Here is a 22,292-nt window from a genome sequence, read left to right on the forward strand (position 1 = left end):
CCAACCCTGGTGCTCCACTGGGGATGCTAATAGAGAGCAGCCGCTGGCATTGTAACCCCGCCTGGTCCAGCAGCACGGGGCATCAAACACCCACAGCGGCCACATGTGCTCTGCCCAAACTCTCACCCTGCCAGGGCTTCAGCCTGGCAGCCAGGTGGGGCGAGAGGCAGGTGGCAGGGCGGCTGCAGTGAGACATCGGGTAGAAGTGATGCAGGGGCCTCGCGGAGGCTCTCTGCGCTGGGGGGGCTTGCTCCCAGCATGGGGCTGTCCCACCTGTCCCAGGAACATACACTGGGACCTGCCATGTGTGTGTGCGTGTGCGTGTGTGCACCACCTCCTGGGTGGAATCAGAACTACTCACCTGTGTGTCATAAGCTCTGTACTGGTACCAGCTCCTGGAGATTCTCCCTGCGCTGAAGCAGAAGCATGCGGATCTGAGCTCCATCCCACGGGTCGCCAGGGAGATACACATGGTGCCAGCAGACTGACAAGAGGGACAGGCATCCTACACACCCCCAGCAAGGCAGGGAAGAGCCAGGAATAGAACCCAGGAGTCCTGACTTCCAATCCCCTTCCCAACGACGCCCTCCTCCCCACAAAAACGGCTACATTTCTGCTGGGAGATTCAAACAAGTAGCAAAGCCTCTGGTTGTCTGGGGTGAGTGAGCAGACAGACATCCTCTCCCCCGGCCTCCCGCGGTGTCTCTGCACTCCCCAGCCGCTGCCCACCAGAGCCCTGCCAGCACCTGCAGCGCCCGTGCCCACGAGCATGTTTATTTAAAACACAACCCAGAACACCTGCGGTGCCTTGCAAACTGCCGGGATTTATTCGCTTCTATGCCCGCCCACCTTTAACTTTTACAGCCCTGCTGGAGCGCATACCCAGCACCGTTACTAACGCCTGCTGCCCAGCGCGCCCATCCGTCACGCTGCCGCGGCTTGGGACAAGCTCGCAGGCCTGAGCCCCGGAGCAGGAGACGCAGCTCGGGAAGTCCCGAGGCAGAGCCCGAAGAGCCAGGCCCAGCAGCATCGGCCGCACCAGAGCACGTTCACCCAGTGCTGCCTCACCCCCCGCTCCTGTACACAACCGCGGAGCGCCAGGCACCCACGCAGAGCGTGGGCACCTGGGCACTGGGACCAGCCAGCATCCCTCGCCAGGAGGAGCACGCGAGCCTCGGGGACTGAGAGGGGAGAGCGCCCCCTGTTGAGTCACCCGCCCCGTTCCTTGCAGCACTGCACTGGGGCATTGGGGTCAGCACGGACTGAGAGGGAAGAGCACCCCATGACAAAGGGGGGGATTGTCTTAGTGGTTTCCATGGACATTGTGCCTCCGTTTCCCCGTGCGCTGAGTGTGTAAGGAGGGGGTGGGAGAGGGGCTTCGCTGCTGTGACCTCGCCTAGCAGTCGGGACCCTGGACAACGGCCTGGAGATGGGGGACCCTAGTGACCGGGAGGCCCAGCCCAGCTTGGGAGCCAGCCGATTGTGGCCAATGGGAGGACAAAGGGCTGAGGAGAGAGGACCCCGGTGACCAGCCCGTGGGGAACAAAGGAGGGAAGAGAGGAGGCCCTGCAGCCTGTTTGCCTGGGACCAAAGACAAAAGCTGGAGGAGGGGCTGTGGGGAAGGTGCTACAGGATGATCGGCTGGAAGGAGGGGGCGTCTGGACTGGGGGTGGGTGGGCAAGGAGCAATCTGCGCCCATCAGGGCTGGGACAGGTTCAGTTGCTCGGTGCTGAGACGTGCCAGACCCAAGGGCCCTGAGAACGGCCTGTGCTGCGTTCAGACATTCAATAAACCCCCTGTCCTACACTGGCTGAGAGTCACTGCAAGCTAGAGAGCGGGGTGGCATTGCTTCCTCCGGGTGTGGAGGCCCCGGGGGGACAGCGTGAGGGGGCCCACGTGAGAGTCGGGCCTGCTGAGGGCTCAGAGAGGTATGGTTCCAGGAGGCGGGTGGGGCCCAGGGCTTAACCCCTGACAGAGAGAGCGTGACCCCCAAGAAGGGCTGTCACACTGACGGGGGTTCCTCCCAGGGACCCCCATAGGGAGCCGAGAGAGCCTGGGACCTGGGACTCTGAGCCAGCCACCTCGCTCCCTGCAGCACGACGCCCCCTAGCACAGCGCTAGGCAACACTGACTCCCCCCTCTGCTCAGCCCCACTGCCTGCAGCCCCCTGGGTTTTCCCCACAGATCCTGCAGCCAAGCCCAGAGCTGGTGCTGCTTTCGCTCTAGCGATCTTCACACAAGCCCGAACGACTCTGCCAGGAGCCAGTTGACCTAGCAGGTGAGTGACTCCGGCTCTAAACGCTGCCTGGGCCCTGGGTGTAACGACCCGGAATGACTCGTCAGGTGGCTAATTCTCAGATTGTTGCAAAGTCTCTATTTGCAGCAATGCGTTTTAAAGTGCCCGCAGCTCCCTTGCGCCTCCCCAGAGCTGGTGGGTGGCAGAGGGCGCGGCCGGTCCCCAGCTCTGCCCTGCATACGTTAATGCAGCCACCACGTGAAGGAAACTGACGCACAACACTGACCTTCCCCTCCCCATTCAGGGCCAGCAGGACGCTCACTGCTGTGGCGGAGGGGGTGGCCTGTGCCCAGAGGTGATGGGGGACTCCAGCAGCATGCGGTGTGCCTGGGGGGAGGGGGAGCTGGAGATCAGCCCTGAATCACCCCCAAGCATTGTCCCTTCTCTGAGCATGTGCCACAACGTTAAGGTCGCCTACTGAGTGCTTTGCATGGGGGCCACGGACACCCGGATATAAAGGGGTGTGCGCCTGGAAGCGTGGCTGGCCATCAGTGTGTGGGGGTGTGTGTGCCTGGCCCGATGGCCGCATGTGTCTCTGGGTGTGTCAGTTGTGCGTCTAATGTAGGCTCTGACACTGTGCTCCTCCCTGTGGGATCCGAGCACCTTCCAGCCGCGCATTAAGCAGCGAGAGGATGTTTGTTCCCGTGGCCCCTCCCCGGAGGCAGGGCAGGGGCTGGGTTTGGTTTGGGGCTGGTTTTTATGGCCGTGGTGCTGCTGTTTGTTGGAGAAGGCCGGTCAGAGCAGAGCGCCTGGCACTGGGAACTGGAGGTGGGGAGATTTGGGATGGACCTTAGTTCTTGTGGGGGGGGAGGGGGCAGATTCACACCAGTCTGGGACCAGCCCCCAAGAAAGCCACTGTCCCCTGAGCTGAACCCTGACAGTGAGAGTACCTCACCCACGGTCCCCATCTGGAGCTTTAGGGTCTTCTACATACCCCGGGCCTGGCCACCAGGCCCAGGAAGCCAAGGACCCAAGGCTCAATATCTATGGGAAGCCAGCGCAGAGCCGCCCAGAGAGCGTCACCCATGGACCCTGCTGCATGACAGCTCCAGGGTCCTCCTTGCTGGGACCGATTGAGGGTGGGAGCCTTCTACTGGAGGAGACACATGAACACGGCTGTGGGGAGGGGAGGAGCGGCGCGGGAGCGGGCCCAGTGGATGTGGGAGTGACTGTGTTCACCTGGGCAAGCGTGCAGAAGAGCATGCTTGGGGGCCTGTGCGAAATGCAAGGGGGTGAATGTGCCTGGCATGGGGGATGAGTGTGCCTGGAGGATAGACAAGCATGTCAGAAGGTGTGCAAGTGTGCCCAGGGATGTGAGTGCGCATGGGGGATGTGCAAGTCTGTGGGCGAGCGTGCCTGGGGACGTGCGGGCAAGCGTGCCCTGGGGACATGCTGGAGAGGGGGCGAGCGTGCCTGGGGACATGCAGGCGAGGGTGCCCGGGGACGTGTGGGTGAGGGGCGAGGGTGCCTGGGGACTTGCGGGCAAGGGTGCCCAGGGACATTCAGGCAAGGGGCGAGGGTGCCTGGGGATGTGCAGGCAAGGGTGCCCGGGGACATTTGGGCGAGGGGTGAGGATGCCCGGGGATGTGCGGGCGAGGGGCAAGCGTGCCCTGGGACGTGCGGGCGAGTGTGCCAGGGGCACATGGAGCTGGATGGGTACTTGTATGTTAATATTAAAAGCCCTGTGATTTCCCAGGAAGGCGAGTGACGCCCGCGGTAATTGATGGGCTGTAAATCTCCCTGCTCCCCCCGACAGGAGCGGTGGGATATTTATGGTGGGCAGCCAGCTGCAATGCAGTTCAGTATTCCCGGCCTTTCCCCTTTGTGCCATTGGAGTCCGCGGGGCCTGGCCGCTCCGACACCCTCGGTCTGGCCTGGCCGGGGCTTCCCCACAAGCCCCCCCTCACCACAGCCCAGAGAAGGACGGTGCCAACGCAGCGCCCCAGCCCCCGCCAGTGCCTGGCAAACCCGCCTAGTGCCCACCCGGGAGATGCCAGCTTCCCTAGGTGCTTTCCCAGGCAGCTGCCAGCCTGGGGGGGCAACATGGGGTCCCCATCACTGGGAGGAATCCTGATGCCCGTAGCCTCCCCCCATGCCCCAGCGGTGCCCACCCCGTGCCAGCTGGCCAGGCTGCCCCATAGCTCCCTTCAGAGCCGTGGGGGTGGGGGAGGCCGCTGCCCCCCTGGCCAGCCGCGGGGGAGGCCGGATGATGCTGGGCGAGGCTTGGAGGCGAGTCCCCCGCCCGGCCCCAGCTGCAGCAGCGCTCTGAGCACAGGCGCTGACAGGTACCGTGCGGGGCGGGCGGGGGGAGCTGCCCGCTCCCAAGGCAGCCGAGAGCCGCTCGCCCAGAGCATCCCCGGCTGCCGCTGCCGCCCGGCTCCGCTGCCTGCAGCCCCCGGTAAGCGCCGCGCCTTGCCCCTGCCTGCCCGCGCCGGGCTCCCGCCGCCCGGGGATCGAGGGTCCTGCTGCCCCCCCAGCCGGGCGCTGGAGGGTCCCGCTGCCCCGCTCCCCCCGGACCGGGCGCTAGAGGGTCCCGTCCCCCCTCCCCCCGGGGGCGTGAGCTGGAGGGTCCCGCTGCCCCCCCCCCCGGGCCGGGCGCTAGAGGGTCCCGCTGCCCCCCTCCCCTCGGGCCGGGCGCTGGGGAGCTGCAGCCGCTGCGCTCCGGGCGGATTCACCGGCTGCAAGTTCAACTTCCCGGCGCTGGCTGCCGGCTCCGTTCGCGGGCGCAACAGCGCCGGGAGAGGGAAGTTCGCGGGCGGGAGCGAGACTCCGCTTCCCCTCGCCCCGGCGCCAAGGGACGGGCGGGCCCCGCTGGGGTCTGGCCCCGACGGGCAGGGCAAGGGGAGTTCCCGGCCCCGCCCGAGCAGGGCTGGGAGCCGCCGGGGTCCTTCGCTCGCCCCGCGCTCGCTCGCCCTTCCAGCCGCTCCTTGTTCTCTGGAAGCGCCGCGGGGCTGCGAGGAGGCGACGGACTGCCCGGAATTCGGGGTCTCAGACCAAGCTGAGCGGAGACCCCCAGCAGCCCCCCCGGCTGCCGCCAACCCTCCCCCCAAGAGGGGGACAAGTGGAGCCTTGGCCCCAGCTGCAGGGCTGACGGGGCTGGGGTCCATTCGGCATCCCCACCCGGGGACCCTCCACCCCCTCGGCTCCCTGGTCCCGTCCCTCAGCCACACTTCGGTTGGGCCGCGGCCCCGCGACCCCCTGGCGGACAAGACCCTGGCAGAGCTGCTGGGGACACCCCGTCCGTTCGGAGCCGGGCCTGTCCCGGGCGCAGGGGGTGCTGCCCCATGGCAGACGCTAGACGGGCAGGGGACTCGCTCCCCTTTCCAAACCAATTGCAAGCCATCGGGTCCCTTTACGGCCCCTGCTTCCGGCCCCCCTCCAGTGACCTGGGGCTCTGTGCCCACCAGAGCAGCAGGCAGTGGCTCCTTTGCCACCAGCGCCCAGGGGGGTTGGTGCCAGGGCAGGGGGGAGGGCTGGGAAGGGGGAGCACCTGGCTCAGATGGAGAAGCCCCAGTTCTCTGGCAGGATAAAAGAGCCAGACCCAAGTCTAGACCCCGCTGTGTAGGGGACGACCACGACCTGAGGGTCAGATGGGGGGAGGAGAGACCAGGCATCCTGCCATGCTGTGGAGAAAAGCCGGCCAGGCTGGGTCGTGCTCAGACTTGCTATGAGCGGGGGAGGGGAGGGGACCCTCCCCAGTTAACAGACTCTCCCCTTTCCCCAGGGACGGCTATTGGGCAGGGGCTGCGGGAAAAGCCGGCGCTCTGGGTCCCTCAGCAGAGCTCTCTGGGGCCTGAGACATGAGCTCTCCGCCTCGCCGTCTGCCCTGAGCACCTCCTCCCGGAGCCGGGCCGGCAGCATGGAGAAGACCTACTCGCTGACGGCCCACTACGACGAGTTCCAGGAGGTGAAGTGTGCCAGCAAGTACAACAGCGGCACCCTGCCCAACGGCTTCAACCTCCAGCTCGGGGCCGGGGCTAAGAAGCCGCGCCGGGGGCTGCCGCGCTGGACCCGGCGTGAGATCTGCCTGCTCTCGGGGCTGGTCTTCGCGGCGGGCCTGTGCGTCATCCTGGGCTGCGTGCTGCTGCTCAAATACCTGGCCATGGAGCGCGCCGCCTACTGCCTGGAGGACTGCCAGGAGAAGAAGGCCTTCGTCAAGGCCTCCCTCTTCATCGCCAACAACATTGACCCCACCATCGACCCCTGCAAGGACTTCTACTCCTTCGCCTGCGGCAGCTGGCTCCACCGTCACAGCATCCCCGAGGACAAGCTCCACTACGGCATCATCGCCACCATCGGCGAGCAGAACGAGGAGAAGCTCCGGCGGCTGCTCCAGCGGCCCGTCCGCAGGGGCTCCCGGGCCTCGGCCGAGAGGAAGGTCAAGGCGTTCTTCCGCTCCTGCCTCGACATGGGCGAGATCGACCGCCGGGGGCCGCGGCCCATGCTGGAGGTGATCGAGGACTGCGGCGGCTGGGACGGGCCGGCCACGGGGCGGCAAGCCCGCTGGGACTTCAACGAGCTGCTCTACAAGACCCAGGGCGTCTACAGCACGGCCGTGCTCTTCTCCCTCACGGTCAACCTGGACGACAAGAACTCCTCCCGCTACGTCATCCGGGTGAGTGAGCCCACGCTGGGGACGCCAGGCCTGGGGCACGCCCACCGGGCATATCAGGACAGCTGCAGCCAGGATGCCTCCGGCTAGGGTCACTCGAGATCTGGCCGGGTCTGTACATCTCTCAGGAAGGCCCCAGCGAGGTGCTAGGGGGTGCTGGGCTGCAGGGCGCTGGACGGGTGGCCCAGCAGGGGGCACTCTCCCCTCACACTCAGGACTGCCCCCAATGTGGTGCTAGGGGGCGCTGGCTGCAGAGACTGGGGTATATAACTCGCTAGGGGGCGCTCTCCATTCCGAGTCAGTGCTGCTCCTCTGGGTTCCTCAAAGATCCAGTGGCCCTGCCCCGGGAGGCGTTAGCCCTGCAGTGCTGCTTTGACCCCGGGAGTCCTCTAATTAGATCCTGCCTGTCTGAAATCCCCTGCCCCACCACACTCCTTCCTGTCCCAGCCTGGGTCCCACCCCAGAGCAGGCTGCATTTCAGCAGGGGCTGAGGGGTGCCTATTCCTGGAGTGTGCTGTGGGGTCCCTCTGCTGGTGAGGCATGGGGAACGCGGCCCCTAACAAGGCTGCCCTCCGGCCCTCAGCTCCCAGGGGAGAGGCGCTCGCACAAGGCAATTCCCCCATGGCTGTAGCCCTGTGCTAATAACAGACGGCTGCAAACGTCCGCGCCAGACGGAGCCTGCCAGCTAGTGGCTCCAATCACGCTCCATGCAGAGCTGAGGAAACACAGCCAGCCTGGCTGCACCACCCGCCGCCCAGCCCCGATCGCTCTGTGGGGCCGAGGGGGCTCAGCAAAGCCAGAGGTCAGCCAGGCAGGTGGTACGGCATCCTCCCCAATAGCTCTGCTGGTGCCCCTCACTCCCGACCCGCAGCCCCCTGCTAGCCCAGCCCTGGGCTCCCCACACACAGCTCTGCTGGTGCCCCTCACTCCCGACCCGCAGCCCCTACTATCCCAGCGTTTCTGGTCCTGGTTCCCCTCCTGGTCAGTCAGCAGCACTGGAGCTCCCATCCCAAACTCAGGTTAGTATCATCGATTGTCCCATGGCCTCCTACCCAGCCAAGCTGCTAGACCTCTTCCCCGGCCCCCTAAGCCACGGGTCATGCCCCACAGGCTGTAGGTGGGGGCAGACTATGGTGACCATCCCAGCAGGAGCAGTCATGCCAGCAAATCAACACACAGATCAGGCCTGAGTGTCAGAGGCCCAGCCAATCAAACAGGAGACACTGCCCAAGGCGCCTCCCTCCCCTCGGGGCAGAGCCCATGTGTCATGAGTGTCTGGCTGTCTGAGTCACTCTCCCCTACAGCATCAAGAGATGTCACCTGCATGCCACAAGATGGGCTCTGTGGGTGCCCTGTGCTGGCGTTGCTCTGCCAATGCCCACACAGAGCCCCGGGGCTGGGGGTCACCCCCCCCATACAAGGAGCAGCCCCAGTTTTTCAGCTTCAAACAACTTGGCTTTTCCATTAAGGAAAAACAATGAACCAAGAAAGAACCAAAGTAAAGTCTCATAGATTCCAAGGCCAGAAGGGACCATTGTGATCAGCTCGTCTGATCCCTCCCCCTGCATAGTACAGGACAGAGAACAATTCCTAGAGCCCATCTTCTAGAAAAGCATCGCCACTGGGTTTAAAAATTGCCAGCGATGGAGAATGCACCACGACCCCTGGCAAATTGTTCCACGGCCCTTGGTAAAGCTCCCCTGGAGAGCGCAGCGAGGCTGACCTCCAAAGGGCCCCTGCCCCAGCACACAAGCCCAGCACTCAGGCGTTTTCAGCAAAATGACTCCATGCACCACAGCTCCCAGGGCCCTGGTCAGACGGGAGGGGAAAGCCCCAGTTCTGCTGCATTGAACAGGAGCTGTGGGTGTATTGGAACACAACTGGGATCACCTACAGCTTCACAGCTCTCCAGTGACAGCGGTCAGCATAGGGCCCCTGACACACAGATGGACAGTTCCAGTTCCAGCCAGCAGAAGGCAGTGCAGACACACACTCAGCCCTACCCGGCAATGTCTCGGTCTTTGGCTCCCCCTACTGGTCTCACTTGGCTCTGGAAGGCAGGCGCTGAACTGGTGTAAACGGAATCAGAACCGTGCCCGGCCCAGCTGGGTTGCTTGCGAAACAGGCAGGAAATTGACACGCAGGGACGCTGGCGTCTTGGCGTGGGAAGACGGGATCAGGACACCGGGTGTTGTCCAGGCAGGAGGGGGAGCTGGGCAGCTGAGTGCAACATGCGCTGGCAGAATCAGGGGCACCATTTTGGCAGGAAAGGGCAGGCGGGCAGGGTTGGGTGCCTTGGCAGAGCTGAGGGTGGGGAGCCCAGGGCTGGGATAGTGGCTGGGGGAGAGGAGGGCTGTGGGTCAGGATTAGGGGCAAAGGGTGAGCTGAGCTAGGAGCCCAGGGCTGAGCTATCAGGGGGCTGAGGGTCGGGAGTGAGGGGCAATGGCAGAGCTGTGGGGGCAGGGCTGGGATATCAGGGGCTGTGGATCAGGCTGTGGATCAGGAGTGGATCACTGGCTGATCTGTGTGAAGGGGAAGGCATGCCCTGTCCTCCCCCCCGCTTTCCAGCCTATCCCTCTCCCGAGCCCTGTTAAGGAAGGCATCTGCCTGCGTTAATCAGTGGCTCCGAAATGTAGAGAGCAAATGGAACCAGCGGGACTCTGGCAGCGGATTGTGCCCCCACCTGCGTGGCCATTCCCCGCCTGCCTCTGGAGCTCATGCCCAGCGCCGGGCCCCGAGCCATGGCCGGAGCCTGCGCTGCTGGCGGGACTGTTCAATACACAGGTGGCTCTATTCCCCTGGACAGTGGTTCCCCGCTGCGGCCAGACTTGGCAGAGTCGGACGCACGGGCGGGGAGGTTCCAGGATTGCTGGGCTGCCGGCTCCCAGCCTCCCCGTTCTTGCCGAATTACCTTGGAAAATGAACCAGCAAGTGCGATTTGCCGCTAATTGCCTGCTCGGACACAGCCGGGGCTCGTGGGACGCCGGGCTCGGCAACCAGCCTTTATTTGCATAGCAATGCCGGGCGCCACACCGATGGAGAAGCGGCTTTTATACCCAAATTAATGTGACTGCTACAGGAGGGGACCTTCGGAAAGGCAATTTCCCTCCGCATAATTGCAGTGTTTAGCAAAACAGCATGGCAGGCAATTTTCCAGGCAATCGGCAGAGCCGTGCACACAGAGGAGAGAGGGTGCGTGTGCGTACGTGCTAGGGGTGTGCTCTCCGGCGGTGTGTGTGCATGGTGTGAGAGGGTATGGGTGCGTGCATGTGTGCACGGGGGGCGGGGAGGGTGTGCATGCTGGGGAATGAGTGTGTAGACATGCTGGGAGAGCATTGTGCATGTTATGGGGGAGTATGTGTGTGCACAGGAGGAGCGTGGATGTGCAAGTGTGTCCAAACTATGGGAGTGTTTGAGTGTGCACACTGGGGTGTGTGTCCGTGCGTGCATGCTGGGGGAGTGTATGCGTGTGCACGCTGGGGGAATGTGTGCACACATGTGGTGGGACCGTGTGTGTGCGTGCACATGTGTGTGCAGTTGAGAGCATTCGCACACGGTGTGTGTGTACGTGCACACACCTGCTGGGGGTGTGTGTGTGTGCGAGCGCACACTGGGGAGCGTGTGAGAGCGTGTGTGCACTAGGACAGAGTGTGCACTAGGGAGTGTGGCTGCGTGTGCCCTGTGTGCGTGCGGGTGTGGAAATGCGTGCTGGGGGGGGTGTGCTGCGGAGGGTGGACGTGCTGGGGAAGTGGCGTGTCCTTTGGAGGTCTGCATGCTCTGGCTCTAGGGGCCGCGGCCTGGTCTGGGGAGTTGATGGCCGAGGCTGTGGTCAGTGGAGATGAGGGACCTCGGTGCGGTGGTCGTTCCCATCCTCGGGGCTTGCACCGAACGGCGCCCCCGCAGGGCCTGGGGGCTCAGACCAGAGCATCCCCTCAGCCCTGGGGCCTCCCGTCGGCTCCAGAGAGGCTGCCCTGGTGACTCGGGGTTGGGGGGGGCAGTGGTGAGCCCGGGGCCCTGCCCATCCGCAGCCCGGCTCTGCGGGCCCACGAGGGGCGGAGAAGCAGCCAAGCAGCCTCGTGCGGCTCCCCCCCAGGGGGGGAACGACAGGCCCAGGAGAGGCTGAACCCCACCCCCCCAGGTTCACCACAGAGCCCTGCCCCCTGCTGGACACTGAGCTTCCTCTAGCGGCTCCAGCCAGGGCAGGGCTTTGCCAGGAGTGCGGGGCGGGGGGGTCTCTGGGAGAGCATTGGGGGGGGCCTCCAGGAGTTAGTTTGGTGGGGGGCTGAGCCCAGGGATCTGAGGAACTGTAGCGCTGCAAAAGAGAGCACGGTGCCCTCTCGTGGCCACAGCCGGCACAGCCGGTAAAGTCCCACCCTGGCCCCAGCTCCAGGGGGCGCTGTTGGAGCCGAGGGTGCAGCCAGGGCTGGTGGGGGGGAGCTCTGATCTCNCACACACAAATGCCCCGTGGCCACCCCCACCGCCAGCTCCCTCCTGCACCCCCCACCCCAGGGATCCCCGCTCCCAGCCCCGCACAAAAATAGCATTTCAGAGCTAATCAAATGCATTACAAATCACCCAGCTAAACCAATTCATTACCCAGGCAGTTCAGCCACGCGCAGGTGCAGGGCGCCGAGCCAACCGGCGTCTGGGCTTTAATGGGATATTCCCGAAAGCTGCACCTCAGACGTCCCAGTCCGGCTGGGCAGCGAACCCCTCGCAGAGCCCCTGTAACGAGGCTGGTTCTGGCGGGACCCAGCTGAGAGAGCCAATGCAGGACAAATTGCTTAGAGCAGGGCAGTGACAGCCCAAGGCTGGGGTTTCTACGCACACCAAGGCAAACCAAACCAGCCAAACAGAGAAGACTTCGGTTTTACCCCACTGGCTAACCACAAGTCACACAAGCAATCTCCTTAGACACTCCAGTTTCCCAGTATCACCACCAGTGCCACTCGTTATGGGGACAAATGGTTATGAAAACCAATACCCCAGTAAAAGAAAAAGGGTTCTCTCGATCCCAAAGGACCAAGCCCTAGACCCAGGTCAATATACAAATCAGATTTTACCCACAAATCACGCTGTTGACAATTTTAGAATCTAAAATCTAAAGGTTTATTCATGAAAGGAAAAAGATAGAGATGAGAGTTAGAATTGGTTAAATGGAATCAATTACATACAGTAATGGCAAAGTTCTTGGTTCAGGCTTGTAGCAGTGATGGAATAAACTGCAGGTTCAAATCAAGTCTCTGGAACATCCCCAGCTGGGATGGGTCATTCAGTCCTTTGTTCAGAGCTTCCGTTTGTAGCAAAGTTCCTCCAGAGGTATGAAGCAGGACTGAAGAAAAGATGGAGATGAGGCATCAGCCTTTTATAGTCTTTTCCAGGCGTAAGAGCACCTCTTTGTCCTTACTGTGGAAAATTACAGCAAAATGGAGTCTGGAGTCACATGGGCCAGTACCTGCATACTTTGCTGAGTTACAAGGTGTATCTGCCTTCTCTCAATGGGTCCATTGTATAGCTGATGGTCCTTAATGGGCCATCAAGCAGGCTAGGCAGAGCTGACACCAACTTGTCTGGGGTGTCACCCAGAAGCATAGCATAAGTTTGAAATACAGACAGTATAGAGCCAATATTCATAACTTCAACTACAAAAATGATACACACATATAGACAGCATAATCATAACCAGCAAACCATAACCTTGTCTTAGACACTTCATTTGACCCCCTTTCTACAAGATTTGATGCCACAACAGGACCTTAGTTGCAACCATGTTCTATATGGTCCCAGTTCAAGTCAATAACGTGACACCTCCTGTCTCCAAGCACGCTGGCCAGCCGGGGGTGCTAGCAGAGCCCAGGGAACTCCCTCAACTAGGGTTTGGGAACGCCGCTGCTTCCACTGTCACTCAGGGCAAGGAGACGCTTCCTGGCGTCCCCGCTCCCATTCGCCCCCCTGCTGCCCACCCCATCCCGCGGCCCCTGAGGCAGAGGAGGGAGCGGCTCAGGCCCCTGGGATATAAAACATGCTCTCCCTCCCGACCCCTGGCCGGTCCCCATCTCTCCCCCTCTCAGGATCCTTCATAACTACATGCTGTGGCGCATTGTGGTGGTGCTGAGCGAGCACCTCTCCACGCCCTTCCGCGACGCCATCCACGAGCTCTCCAGGGAGATGGAGGGCACCGAGAAGCAGCTGGAGCTGGACAAGATGTGCCTGAGCCAGGCCAACAAGCACTTCGGCATGGCCTTGGGGGCCCTCTTTGTGGAGGAGTATTTCTCCTCCTCCAGCAAGGCCAAGGTAGGCACGGCGGGGGGGAAGGAGGGGGGGGCTGGGAATCCCCCCCCAGATCCATCCGGGCTGGGGGGAGGCGGGGAGTCCCACCAGTGACCACACCCGGGGCCAGGGAAACACAAGACAGGAGCGGCGCATCTTCAGGCCAAATGCCCAGTGGTTGGCGGCACGCTCAGGGCCCGGCCCTGTTACCCAGCAACCACTGGGCGTGGCTTAAGCCTTTTGTGGGCGTGGCAGGCGTGCTCAGGGCCCGGCCCTGTTACCCAGCGACCACTGGGCGTGGCTTAAGCCTTTTGTGGGCGTGGCAGTGATGGAGGAGGCGGCTGTGTAGGGGAGGTTCGTACCCACCCCCGGGCCCAGTGCCCTGGGTGTGTGCTACGAGGAACCGTGGTAACGCCATGACCCGGGCGCGGTTGCGCCGAGCAGGTGCAGCAGCTGGTGGAGGACATCAAGCACACCCTGGATCAGCGGCTGGACGAGCTCGACTGGATGGATGAAGAGACCAAACGCGCGGCTAGAGCCAAGGTGAGGGACCAAGGGGCGGAGCCTAGCCTGGCCAGCCAATCGCACGTCCACGGCTTGGGGCACTCCCAGGGGAGCTGGGGGTGGGGGCTGGAGCTCAGACAGCCAGGGGGGCTCTGAACTGCATGGGCCATAGGCGGCCTCGCCAGTCCCAAAGTTGAGCAAGTGGGATTCTCCAGCCAGGAGAGGGAAACTCTGCTGCCTGGCGGCCAATGCATAAAGGCCCCACACCCACGCCGAGTGCAGCCCTGCTCCGGGCTGCCTGGGCCCGGCCACAGGGTGAGCCACGCACCCAGACCGGCCACACGGCCGGTGCTGCCATCCGGCTGCTGCAGCCACAGGCCAGTGCCTCCGGGCAGAATTGGGGCCTTGGACTCACAGCCTGCCCAGAGAGCTAGAGCAGCAGCGCCGCAGTCTGTCGTTGCATCCAGCAGGGGGCGGCGCTGTGCTCAGCCCCATGCGCCCCCGTGAGGACAGGCTCGGACCTGGGCGCGTGCTCTCCTTGCAGCTCCAGTACATGATGGTGATGATCGGGTACCCGGACTTCCTGCTGAAACCGGACGCCATCGATAAGGAATACGAGGCGAGTGTGCAAGGGGCCCGCGCTGCACTCCTAGAGGGACCAGCTGCACACGCAGGCTGGGAGAGATCCAGCAGTACCCCTCCCTTTCTCCTGCTCTAGCCAGCGGCCCCTGGCCTGCCATGGCCCTGTCCCCTGGCCCTGCCCGGACTCCTGGCCAGCAGGAGCTGCTGCTCTGTCAGCCTGTGGCAGGGGTCTCGCTGGGGGGTGCGATCAGAGGGTCGTAAGGCTCAGGACCCTCCCAAAGTCCTTTGCTCCCCGTTCCCCTGGCTCTGGCTGAGCCACCTCCACCTCCGCACAAGCCCCACCCCCACAAAACCACTTACGTGGCTACCATCACGTGGACGTGCAGGGGCACAAACTATCAGCAGGGTGCACTCCCAGGCGTCGCCACCAGAGGGAGACACTCTTGCACGTGCTCAGTGTGGTACGGGACCCTCCATCCATCCTAGGTCCCTGCCCTGGGGATGGGGCTGAGCCTGCAGGCAGACCAGGGCGCCTCGGGGCTACAGTGAGCGCAGGGGCTGGGAGCCTGCTGGGGGGGACGGGACATCCCAGCTCCGGCTCCTGCTCCCCTCTTGTGGCAGGAGGGCTGGCTAAGAAGGGGAGTCCCCGGGAGAAGCCCCCTGCCCTTCCCCGCCTGACCTGGGCTGTGTCTTCGCCGCAGTTCGAAGTCCACGAGAAGACGTATTTCAAGAACATCCTCAACAGCATCAAGTTCAGCATCAAGCTCTCGGTGAAGAAGATCCGGCAGGAGGTGGACAAGTCTGCGTAGGTATCCATCGCCCCGGGGCCTGCGCTTTGCCTCTCCAGAGGGGATGGGGCAGGGGCAGAAGGGGGTGTCAGTTCTGGGGACCCCCTCCTGTTAGAGCAGAGTTGGTCGGGGGTCTTTAGGGATCCCACTGTGACGGGAGGGACCCACAACCTGTGGGCACCATCTGGGCAGCCCATGGCATGTGCTCCGAGTGTGGCCATCCCCAGGCTGCCGGCACTGGTTCAAGCCCCGCTCAGCCGCCTTGGCGAGAGACAATGGCCGTGCTCTACACTGGCTGCTGCAGGAGGCTCTGTTCCATGTGGCCAGGAGTCCCCTTGTCCTGACAGAGGTTGCTGCGGGGGCCTGGGGTCCAGCCCCCACACTGCTCCTCTCCCTGAACATCAAGGGGCCCCACTTCAGCCAAGGCATTTCCTGAGGGGTGTGGCGGCCTCTAGTGGTCAGTGTGCGCACAGACAGGCAAATGCCTCACAACTTGTGCCCACCTACCAGGGGCATCAGAGCCTAGCCTGGCACCATCCTGCGGGTATTAGGGGTCAGAGGCTGCCCCGCCCAGCACTCTGTCCTCTCCCAGCTCCCCCCTCGCCACACCACATTAGCAGACTCCCCTGTGTGCTTGGGCGGGGGGAATAGGTGGGGCAACTGGCCCTCGCAGCCCGGGTGCTGATCTCGGGGTCTCGCTGTCTCCTTGCAGGTGGCTGCTGCCCCCCCAGGCCCTAAATGCCTACTACCTGCCCAACAAGAACCAGATGGGTATGGCCGCACCAGCGACACAGCTGATAGCCAGCATTCCCCGGGCTTCTGAACACGTCTGCTCTGAGTCATTGGGGGGGCACCCAGACTGGGGAGGGCCAGGGGGTCGTACATCAGCCAAGTGGGGTGTGACTGGGACTGAAATAGTAATGGGGGGGCCTGCGGGTTGAAAGGGAGGGGAATCAGCAGAGCTGGGGAGGTGGGGACAGGGCCAGGATAGCAGGGGGCTGTGGGTCGGGATTGGAGGGCATCGGCAGAGCTGGGGAGGTGGGGGCAGGACCAGGATAGCAGGGGGCTGTGGGTCGGGATTGGAGGGCATCGGCAGAGCTGGGGAGGTGGGGGCAGGACCAGGATAGCAGGGGGCTGTGGGTCGGGATTGGAGGGCATCGGCAGAGCTGGGAAGGTGGGGGCAGGGCCAGGATAGCAGAGGGCTGTGGGTCGGGATTGGGGGGGCATCGGCAGAGCTGGGGAGGGGCAGGACAGAGCACGGCTGCCTCAGGGAGTCTCCCTCATTCCAGAGAGCTGGGGGCTGACCCACGTCATGGTGCATTTGTCCAGAGCTGGTGGGTGATTTGGGGTCTCAGTAGGAGCCCCGTGTGCCTGGCCCAGGCGGGGTCCCCTCACTGTGATCCGGCCCTGCTCGGGGTGAGAGGGCACTGGAAGGTGCCCCCTCCCCGTAACACTCCCTCCTCTCCCCACAGTGTTCCCCGCCGGGATCCTCCAGCCCACGCTGTACGACCCCGAGTTCCCGCAGTGAGTACAGGGCTCCGCAGGCACCGTCCACCACTCCGACCCCCACCCCGCCAGCGCATGGGGGGCAGGGGATGGGGGGGTCCAGGGGGCACCCCTTGTGCCTGTGGAGGATCCCAGCCCTGGGGCGAAGGAGCAAGCAGGGCTCTCTGGGGCCAAACCCTGGGGGTAGCTCAGAACTGCCCCCGCTGGGCTGGGCCCAGCCAGAACCACCTCTCGGGCCACAGACACCCAGGAGGTCAGTGCTCTCCCCCCGGGGGCTTGAGTCAGCCTCTCACTTGCCCTCTGCCCATTCGCTGCTGGCGGGACCGTGTTGGGAGGGTGGGGATGTGCTCAGACCCCCCCACACCCATTGCTGATGGGGTCATGTCGGGGTGGGGGGAAGAATGTGCTCAGACCCCGCCCCCATTGCTGACGGGACCGTGTCCTGGGTGGAGGGATGTGCTCAGACCCCCCATTGCTGATGGGGTCATGTCTTGTCTCTTCCTGCCAAAAGGTCCCTGAACTATGGTGGAATCGGAACCATCATTGGGCACGAGCTGACCCACGGCTACGACGACTGGGGTGAGCCTCCTTCTCCCCGCCCGGTTTCTGCTGCTCCGGGCCAGAGCTAGGACCCACGAGTGCCCGTCCCGAGGCCTGGCGCCTGTTCGCTGGGGACGCCCCCCCGGCCCCCAAGGGCTGAAGGTGATGCAAAGGGCCAGGTGGCAGCCGCATGGGATGAGCCCTGGGCAGCCTGGCACCTCTGGAGCAGCGCCTCCCTCTGGCTGGCCCAGGAGCGGAGCCTGGCCCTCGGCCGACAGTGCACCCACTACCAGGGCCTGGCAAACAGCTCCCTACGTGGCCCTCAGTCCCTGTGGGGCTGGGGCTGGGGCTGGGGCAGGGTAGAACCAGCCGGGGAGGGGCGCTTACAGCCAGGGACAGAGAACCAGGACTCCTGGGTCCCAATCCCAGCTCTGCCCCATGAACCCGAGCCCCTTCCACCCACTCTGTGTGCCCGCAGGGGGCCAGTACGATCGGCACGGGAACCTGCTGCACTGGTGGACGGAGGCCTCCTACAGCAAGTTCCTGAAGAAGGCCCAGTGCATCGTCAACCTGTACGACAACTTCACCGTCTACAACCAGCGGGTGAGCCCGGGCGCCCCTCGTTGCTGGGGGAGCGGGGCTGGCCTGGGCCCAGGGCGCCCCTCACTGTCCGGGGGTGGGAGTGGGGCTGGCCTGGGCCCAGGGCACCCCTCGCTGCCGGGGGAGCGGGGCTAGCCTGCTCCCCCCCCAGCACATGGGGTCAGAAGGGCTCTGCTCTGAACGGGATACGGAGGCACAGACTGCAGCAGCCAGAGGCAGGGGGTGCGGGGCGGAGAGCAGGGGCTCTGGGTTGTGTCTCTCCGAGCCCCGCTGCAGTGAGTGGAAGGGGCAGTTCATCTTTCTCTCTCTGCCAGCCGGAGGTAGTATCTATGTCACAAGGGGGAGGGTGCTGGCTCCCAGCGATGCAGCCCCCCCCAGGCGCCCCCGCCATCAGCTGATCCCCTCAGGCTGACCTCCCGGAGAGATGGGCTGGTGGGGGCAGGGGCTCAGCCTGGGAGCAGGGGCTGGGATGGGCCCCAGTTTGAGGTGGTATGTTGGAGGGCTGGGGGTGCACCCGACCAGGTCTGTGTGAGCCCCTGCTCCTCTCTCCACAGGTGAACGGGAAGCACACGCTGGGGGAGAACATCGCCGACATGGGGGGGCTCAAACTGGCCTACTATGTAAGTGACGGAGGGCACCCGGCGCCCCTCTGCCCCCCACCCCGGGTCATGGAGAATGGCCTGGGGGGAGAGCTGCGGGGCAGCGACCGGAGAACGGCCGGGGGGGGGGGGGGTATCTGCAAGGTAGTGACAGGAGAACAGTGGGGGGGGGGGGGGAAGAGCGGGGAGATCTGCGGTGCAGCAGCTGACTGGGAGGAGGCTGTGCTGGCGTTACTCTAGGGGACCCCGTACCCACCCACGCAGAGCACAGCACCCCCTCCACCCCCTGGGAGCCCCATGGCCACCAGCTGCCCCTCTGCCTCAGCTGGGAGAGGCCATGACCCTCCTGCCACCTCCAGCCAGACCCATCGCCCCGCATTGCACGGCTGCTGGGCCCAGCCCGAGAGCGCCTGGAGACAGGGAGGGGGCAGCCGGGGGTGGGAAGCCCCCCGCACTGAGTGTGCCTGTGTTTTGCAGGCCTATCAGAAGTGGGTGCGGGAGCACGGGCCGGAGCACCCCCTGCACCGCCTGAAATACACCCACGACCAGCTCTTCTTCATCGCCTTCGCCCAGGTAACGCCCCGCCACCAGGGGGCGGTAGTGCACGGCGAGGGGCCCAGAACCACCCCTACCCTGCCAACCCTGGGCTTCCCACCCCCAGCTCTGCCAGTGCCTGTCAGCCCCCTGGCACCCCAGCCCTGGGTCTCTCCTGAGCAGAAATGACACAGGGCCACACTGCAGGGTGGAGTGGGGGCATTAGATGGGGACAATGTTCCCCCGGGGCAAGGCTGGGACCCACCTCACTTGTTTCAGCTCCGCCTGCCCCGCTCTGGCCTTCCCCTGTCCCACAGATCCCGCCAGGAGACCCTGGCCCTGGGACAACTGAAAGGCCCTGGCTGGTCGTTTGGAGCCCCTGGCTGCCTCGCTGACCTGGCCCCTGCCAGTCTCCCCTCTGCTGCTGCGGGGGTCTCTTCTCTACCCAACTCCCCCTGTCATGGAGAGTGGGGGAGTCCGGGCCCTGCACCCCTCTTCCTGGGATTCACCGTGACTCTCAGCCAGCCAGGAAAACAGAAGGTTTATTGGACAGTAGGAACGCAGCATAAAACAGAGCTTGTAGGTACAGCCAGGACCCCTCAGTCAAGTCTTGCTGGGGGGCAGGGAGCTTAGCCCCCAGCCTCGGGGTTCCCTGCGTTCCACCACCCAGCATCAAACAAACTAAAAACCCCTCCAGCCGCTCTCTTCCCCTCTCCCTCTGCTCCTCCTCTCCTTTGTCCAGTCTCCTGGGGCAGAAGGTGTCACTTCTCCCAACCCCCCTCCTGGCTCAGGTTACAGCTCAAGTATCTTCCTTCAAGGGAAGTCCCCCATCCCCAATGTAACTCCCCTGCAACATTCCCAGGTCAAATCCACCCCGCTCCCTGCTCCGTCACCCCTGCCCCCGGCTGTGGTGCTCATCCAGCCCCCGCAACCCTCCGCGCCCCCCACCCCCGCTGTGGTGCTCACTGTGGCTTCTCTCCCATCTGCAGAACTGGTGCATCAAGAGACGCTCGCAGTCCATCTACCTGCAGGTGCTGACCGACAAGCACGCGCCGGAGCACTACAGGTACCTGGGGCCGCTTAGGGTGACCAGATGTCCCGATTTTATAGGGACAGTCCCGATTTTGGGGTCTTTTTCTTATATAGGCTCCTATTACCCCCCACCTCCGTCCCGATTTTTCACACTTGCTGTCTGGTCACCCTACACTGCACCTGCTGGGTGTGGCCACTAGGAGGTGCGGCGAGTCCCTCCGCTCTGCCCTCTGCCTCGGGACCCCCAGCCTCTGCATGTGGGTTTGGCTGGAAGCCCCTCGGGGCAGGGCCCAGCTCCACCTGGGGCTCGAATTGTCCCGAGCACGTGGTCAGAGCAGCCAGTAGGGGGCGCAGGGAGCACAGGCCTGGGGTCAGTGGGAGCAGGGCAGGCAGGAGGGAGGGCAGCGGGTGCCCTGCCCCAGTGAGGATGAGAAAGGGTTAATCCAGTCCTTGCACAGGGCGGACTGGGAGCGGAGGGGCGCATGTGCTGGAGTCTCTCGGGCCAGCCTGACTGATCCTGCCCTGGGGCTGGGCCCCCCTGAGCCCACGGGGTTGTGGGGCAGGAAGGGGCTGCGGCAGGTCAGGGTGAGGGCACCCAAGAGGGTGAACCAAGGCCAGGGGCTTGGAGTGGGGTCCCCGGCTGGAGCACAGGCCAGGCCAGCAGGATGCAGCACACGGGCTGTAATCGGGGCTTGGACCTGAGTGCGCCCTAGGTTGGCGGCCCAGAGGCTGCCACTCCGTGGGCACCAGGCCAGGCAGAGCCAGCAGCCCCTCCCCACTGTCCATACGCCGGGGCAGGGGGTTAACTCTGGCACGGCCCACTCCCCGCTGGGATCATGCCCCACCCTACAGGACAGGGCTGCTAACAGCTGCCTCCTCTCCCTCCAGAGGTGGCTGCATTGCTGTGCCAGGTGCAGCACTGCCCTCGGGGGGCTGCCAGCCCCCCTTTCCTGAGCCCTCTCTCCACTCCCCAGGGTGCTGGGCAGCGTCTCCCAGTTTGAGGAGTTCGGCCGGGTCTTCCACTGCCCCAAGAACTCGCCGATGAACCCAGCGCACAAGTGCTCCGTGTGGTGAGCGCCGGCGCCCCGTGGCCATGCCCCTCGCTGCCCTTTGCCTTGCGTGTGCCAAGCCGTCCGTCTGATCCTGCTGCTTGCAGGGGCTGCTGCTTCTCTGCCATCCGCCTGCCCGCCAGCAAGTCTCCGGGGAGAGCCTCTGGACGCCTCTGCAGGGCCGGGGCTCGCAGGGACAGGTGCTGCAGACGAGGTGGCGAAGGCTCCTTTGGCCAGTTCCTCGGGGGCCGATGCGAACGGCAGCAGGGAAACTACAGACTGGGTCCACTTCCAGCTGGGTGTGTCCTGCCTCCACCCCACCTGGGCCGTGGAGCCAGCCCCCCTCCTCTGGCTCCCTATCGCCGCGCCAGGAGCCGGCCCAGTGAGCCCTGCCAGTGGCGCAGCCGGGGGGGGGAGGGAATCCCCAAAACACCGTCGAGGGGCAGCGGGAGGGACCAGACCTGGGGCAGGCAGGGGACAGGCCCCAGTGCTGCTGGCACGGAGGGGCCAAAAGCTACTGTGGGGCCATGTCTCAAAGCAGCTGGAAGCAAATAGTGCCCGTCCCAGGGCAGAACGCGGTGGCTGCGGCCCACGTCCCGTTCACCCAGCCCTACAGCGCGACGTGGGCCCAGCGCCGCTCCATGCTCAGAGGTGGGCACAGAGGCCTGAGCAAGGCCCGCAGGGAAGCAACCAGCCAGCGCAAAGGCCCCCATGTGCTTGGGCCACAGGGAAGTTGTGGGGCGGGGCAGGGCTGGGGGACTCCAGGGGGACAGGTGGGTGAGAAATCCCCCTGCCCAGCCGCAACCCTGAACAGCGCCAGCTGCCAACGTCCCCCAGCACCATGCAAACGGCCGTGGCAGGGGCTGGGCTGTGAGCATAGAGCTGGCTCCACTCCCTGCCAGCGGCACTCCTGGGCATTGACTCGCTCCCCCTACCCGTAGCAGTTTGGAGCCTTGCCCCAGTGCAGTGCCGCACGGCAGCACAAGGAGGCGCCATTGGGTTGTCAGGCAGAACTGCCTGAGCCCAGGAGGCCCCAGCGCTGGAGGGGGAGCCAGGTCGCCCCCGGGCTCGGCCCCTCTTGTACAGAATCGCTGTATGTGTTGCTCGGTATGGTCAATAAAGCCGGCGCTGTACGTGTGGGTGGCTCGGTGCAGGGCAGCTGGGGTGGGGGGGAGCCACCCCAGCCTGCAGCTCCGGCCACGCGCAGCCCCACTGCTGCTGTGGCTGGGGAGCGGGGGTGGGGGTGTTACACACATCAGCCTCTGGAGTGTCCCCCCAATGCACACCAGTGCCTTCTGGAGTATACCTCCCCGGAGTCACCCCTAGAGTCCATCCACCCCCCCNCCCCCCCCCCCCCCCACAGAGTTTCTTCCACTCAGA

General features: G+C 64.4%; 1 protein-coding gene across 1 annotated transcript; it reads left to right on the top strand.

Moving 5' to 3' along the window:
- Positions 1 to 4,615: 4,615 nt before the first annotated feature.
- On the top strand, positions 4,616 to 22,037 carry ECEL1 (endothelin converting enzyme like 1). The gene is made up of 15 exons (XM_034780541.1): positions 4,616 to 4,694; positions 6,021 to 6,911; positions 9,545 to 9,744; positions 12,896 to 13,202; positions 13,623 to 13,721; positions 14,227 to 14,301; positions 14,966 to 15,069; positions 15,765 to 15,823; positions 16,525 to 16,576; positions 17,070 to 17,137; positions 17,577 to 17,701; positions 18,253 to 18,318; positions 18,775 to 18,870; positions 19,821 to 19,897; positions 20,838 to 22,037. Exons 2-15 carry the CDS (start codon positions 6,156 to 6,158, stop codon positions 20,935 to 20,937), a joined length of 2,184 nt encoding a protein of 727 aa, XP_034636432.1. The 5' UTR covers positions 4,616 to 4,694; positions 6,021 to 6,155; the 3' UTR covers positions 20,938 to 22,037.
- The last annotated feature ends 255 nt before the right edge of the window (positions 22,038 to 22,292 follow it).

This window comes from Trachemys scripta, chromosome 9 (genome assembly GCF_013100865.1).
Source record: "Trachemys scripta elegans isolate TJP31775 chromosome 9, CAS_Tse_1.0, whole genome shotgun sequence".
NCBI classification, from domain to species: Eukaryota; Metazoa; Chordata; order Testudines; family Emydidae; genus Trachemys; species Trachemys scripta.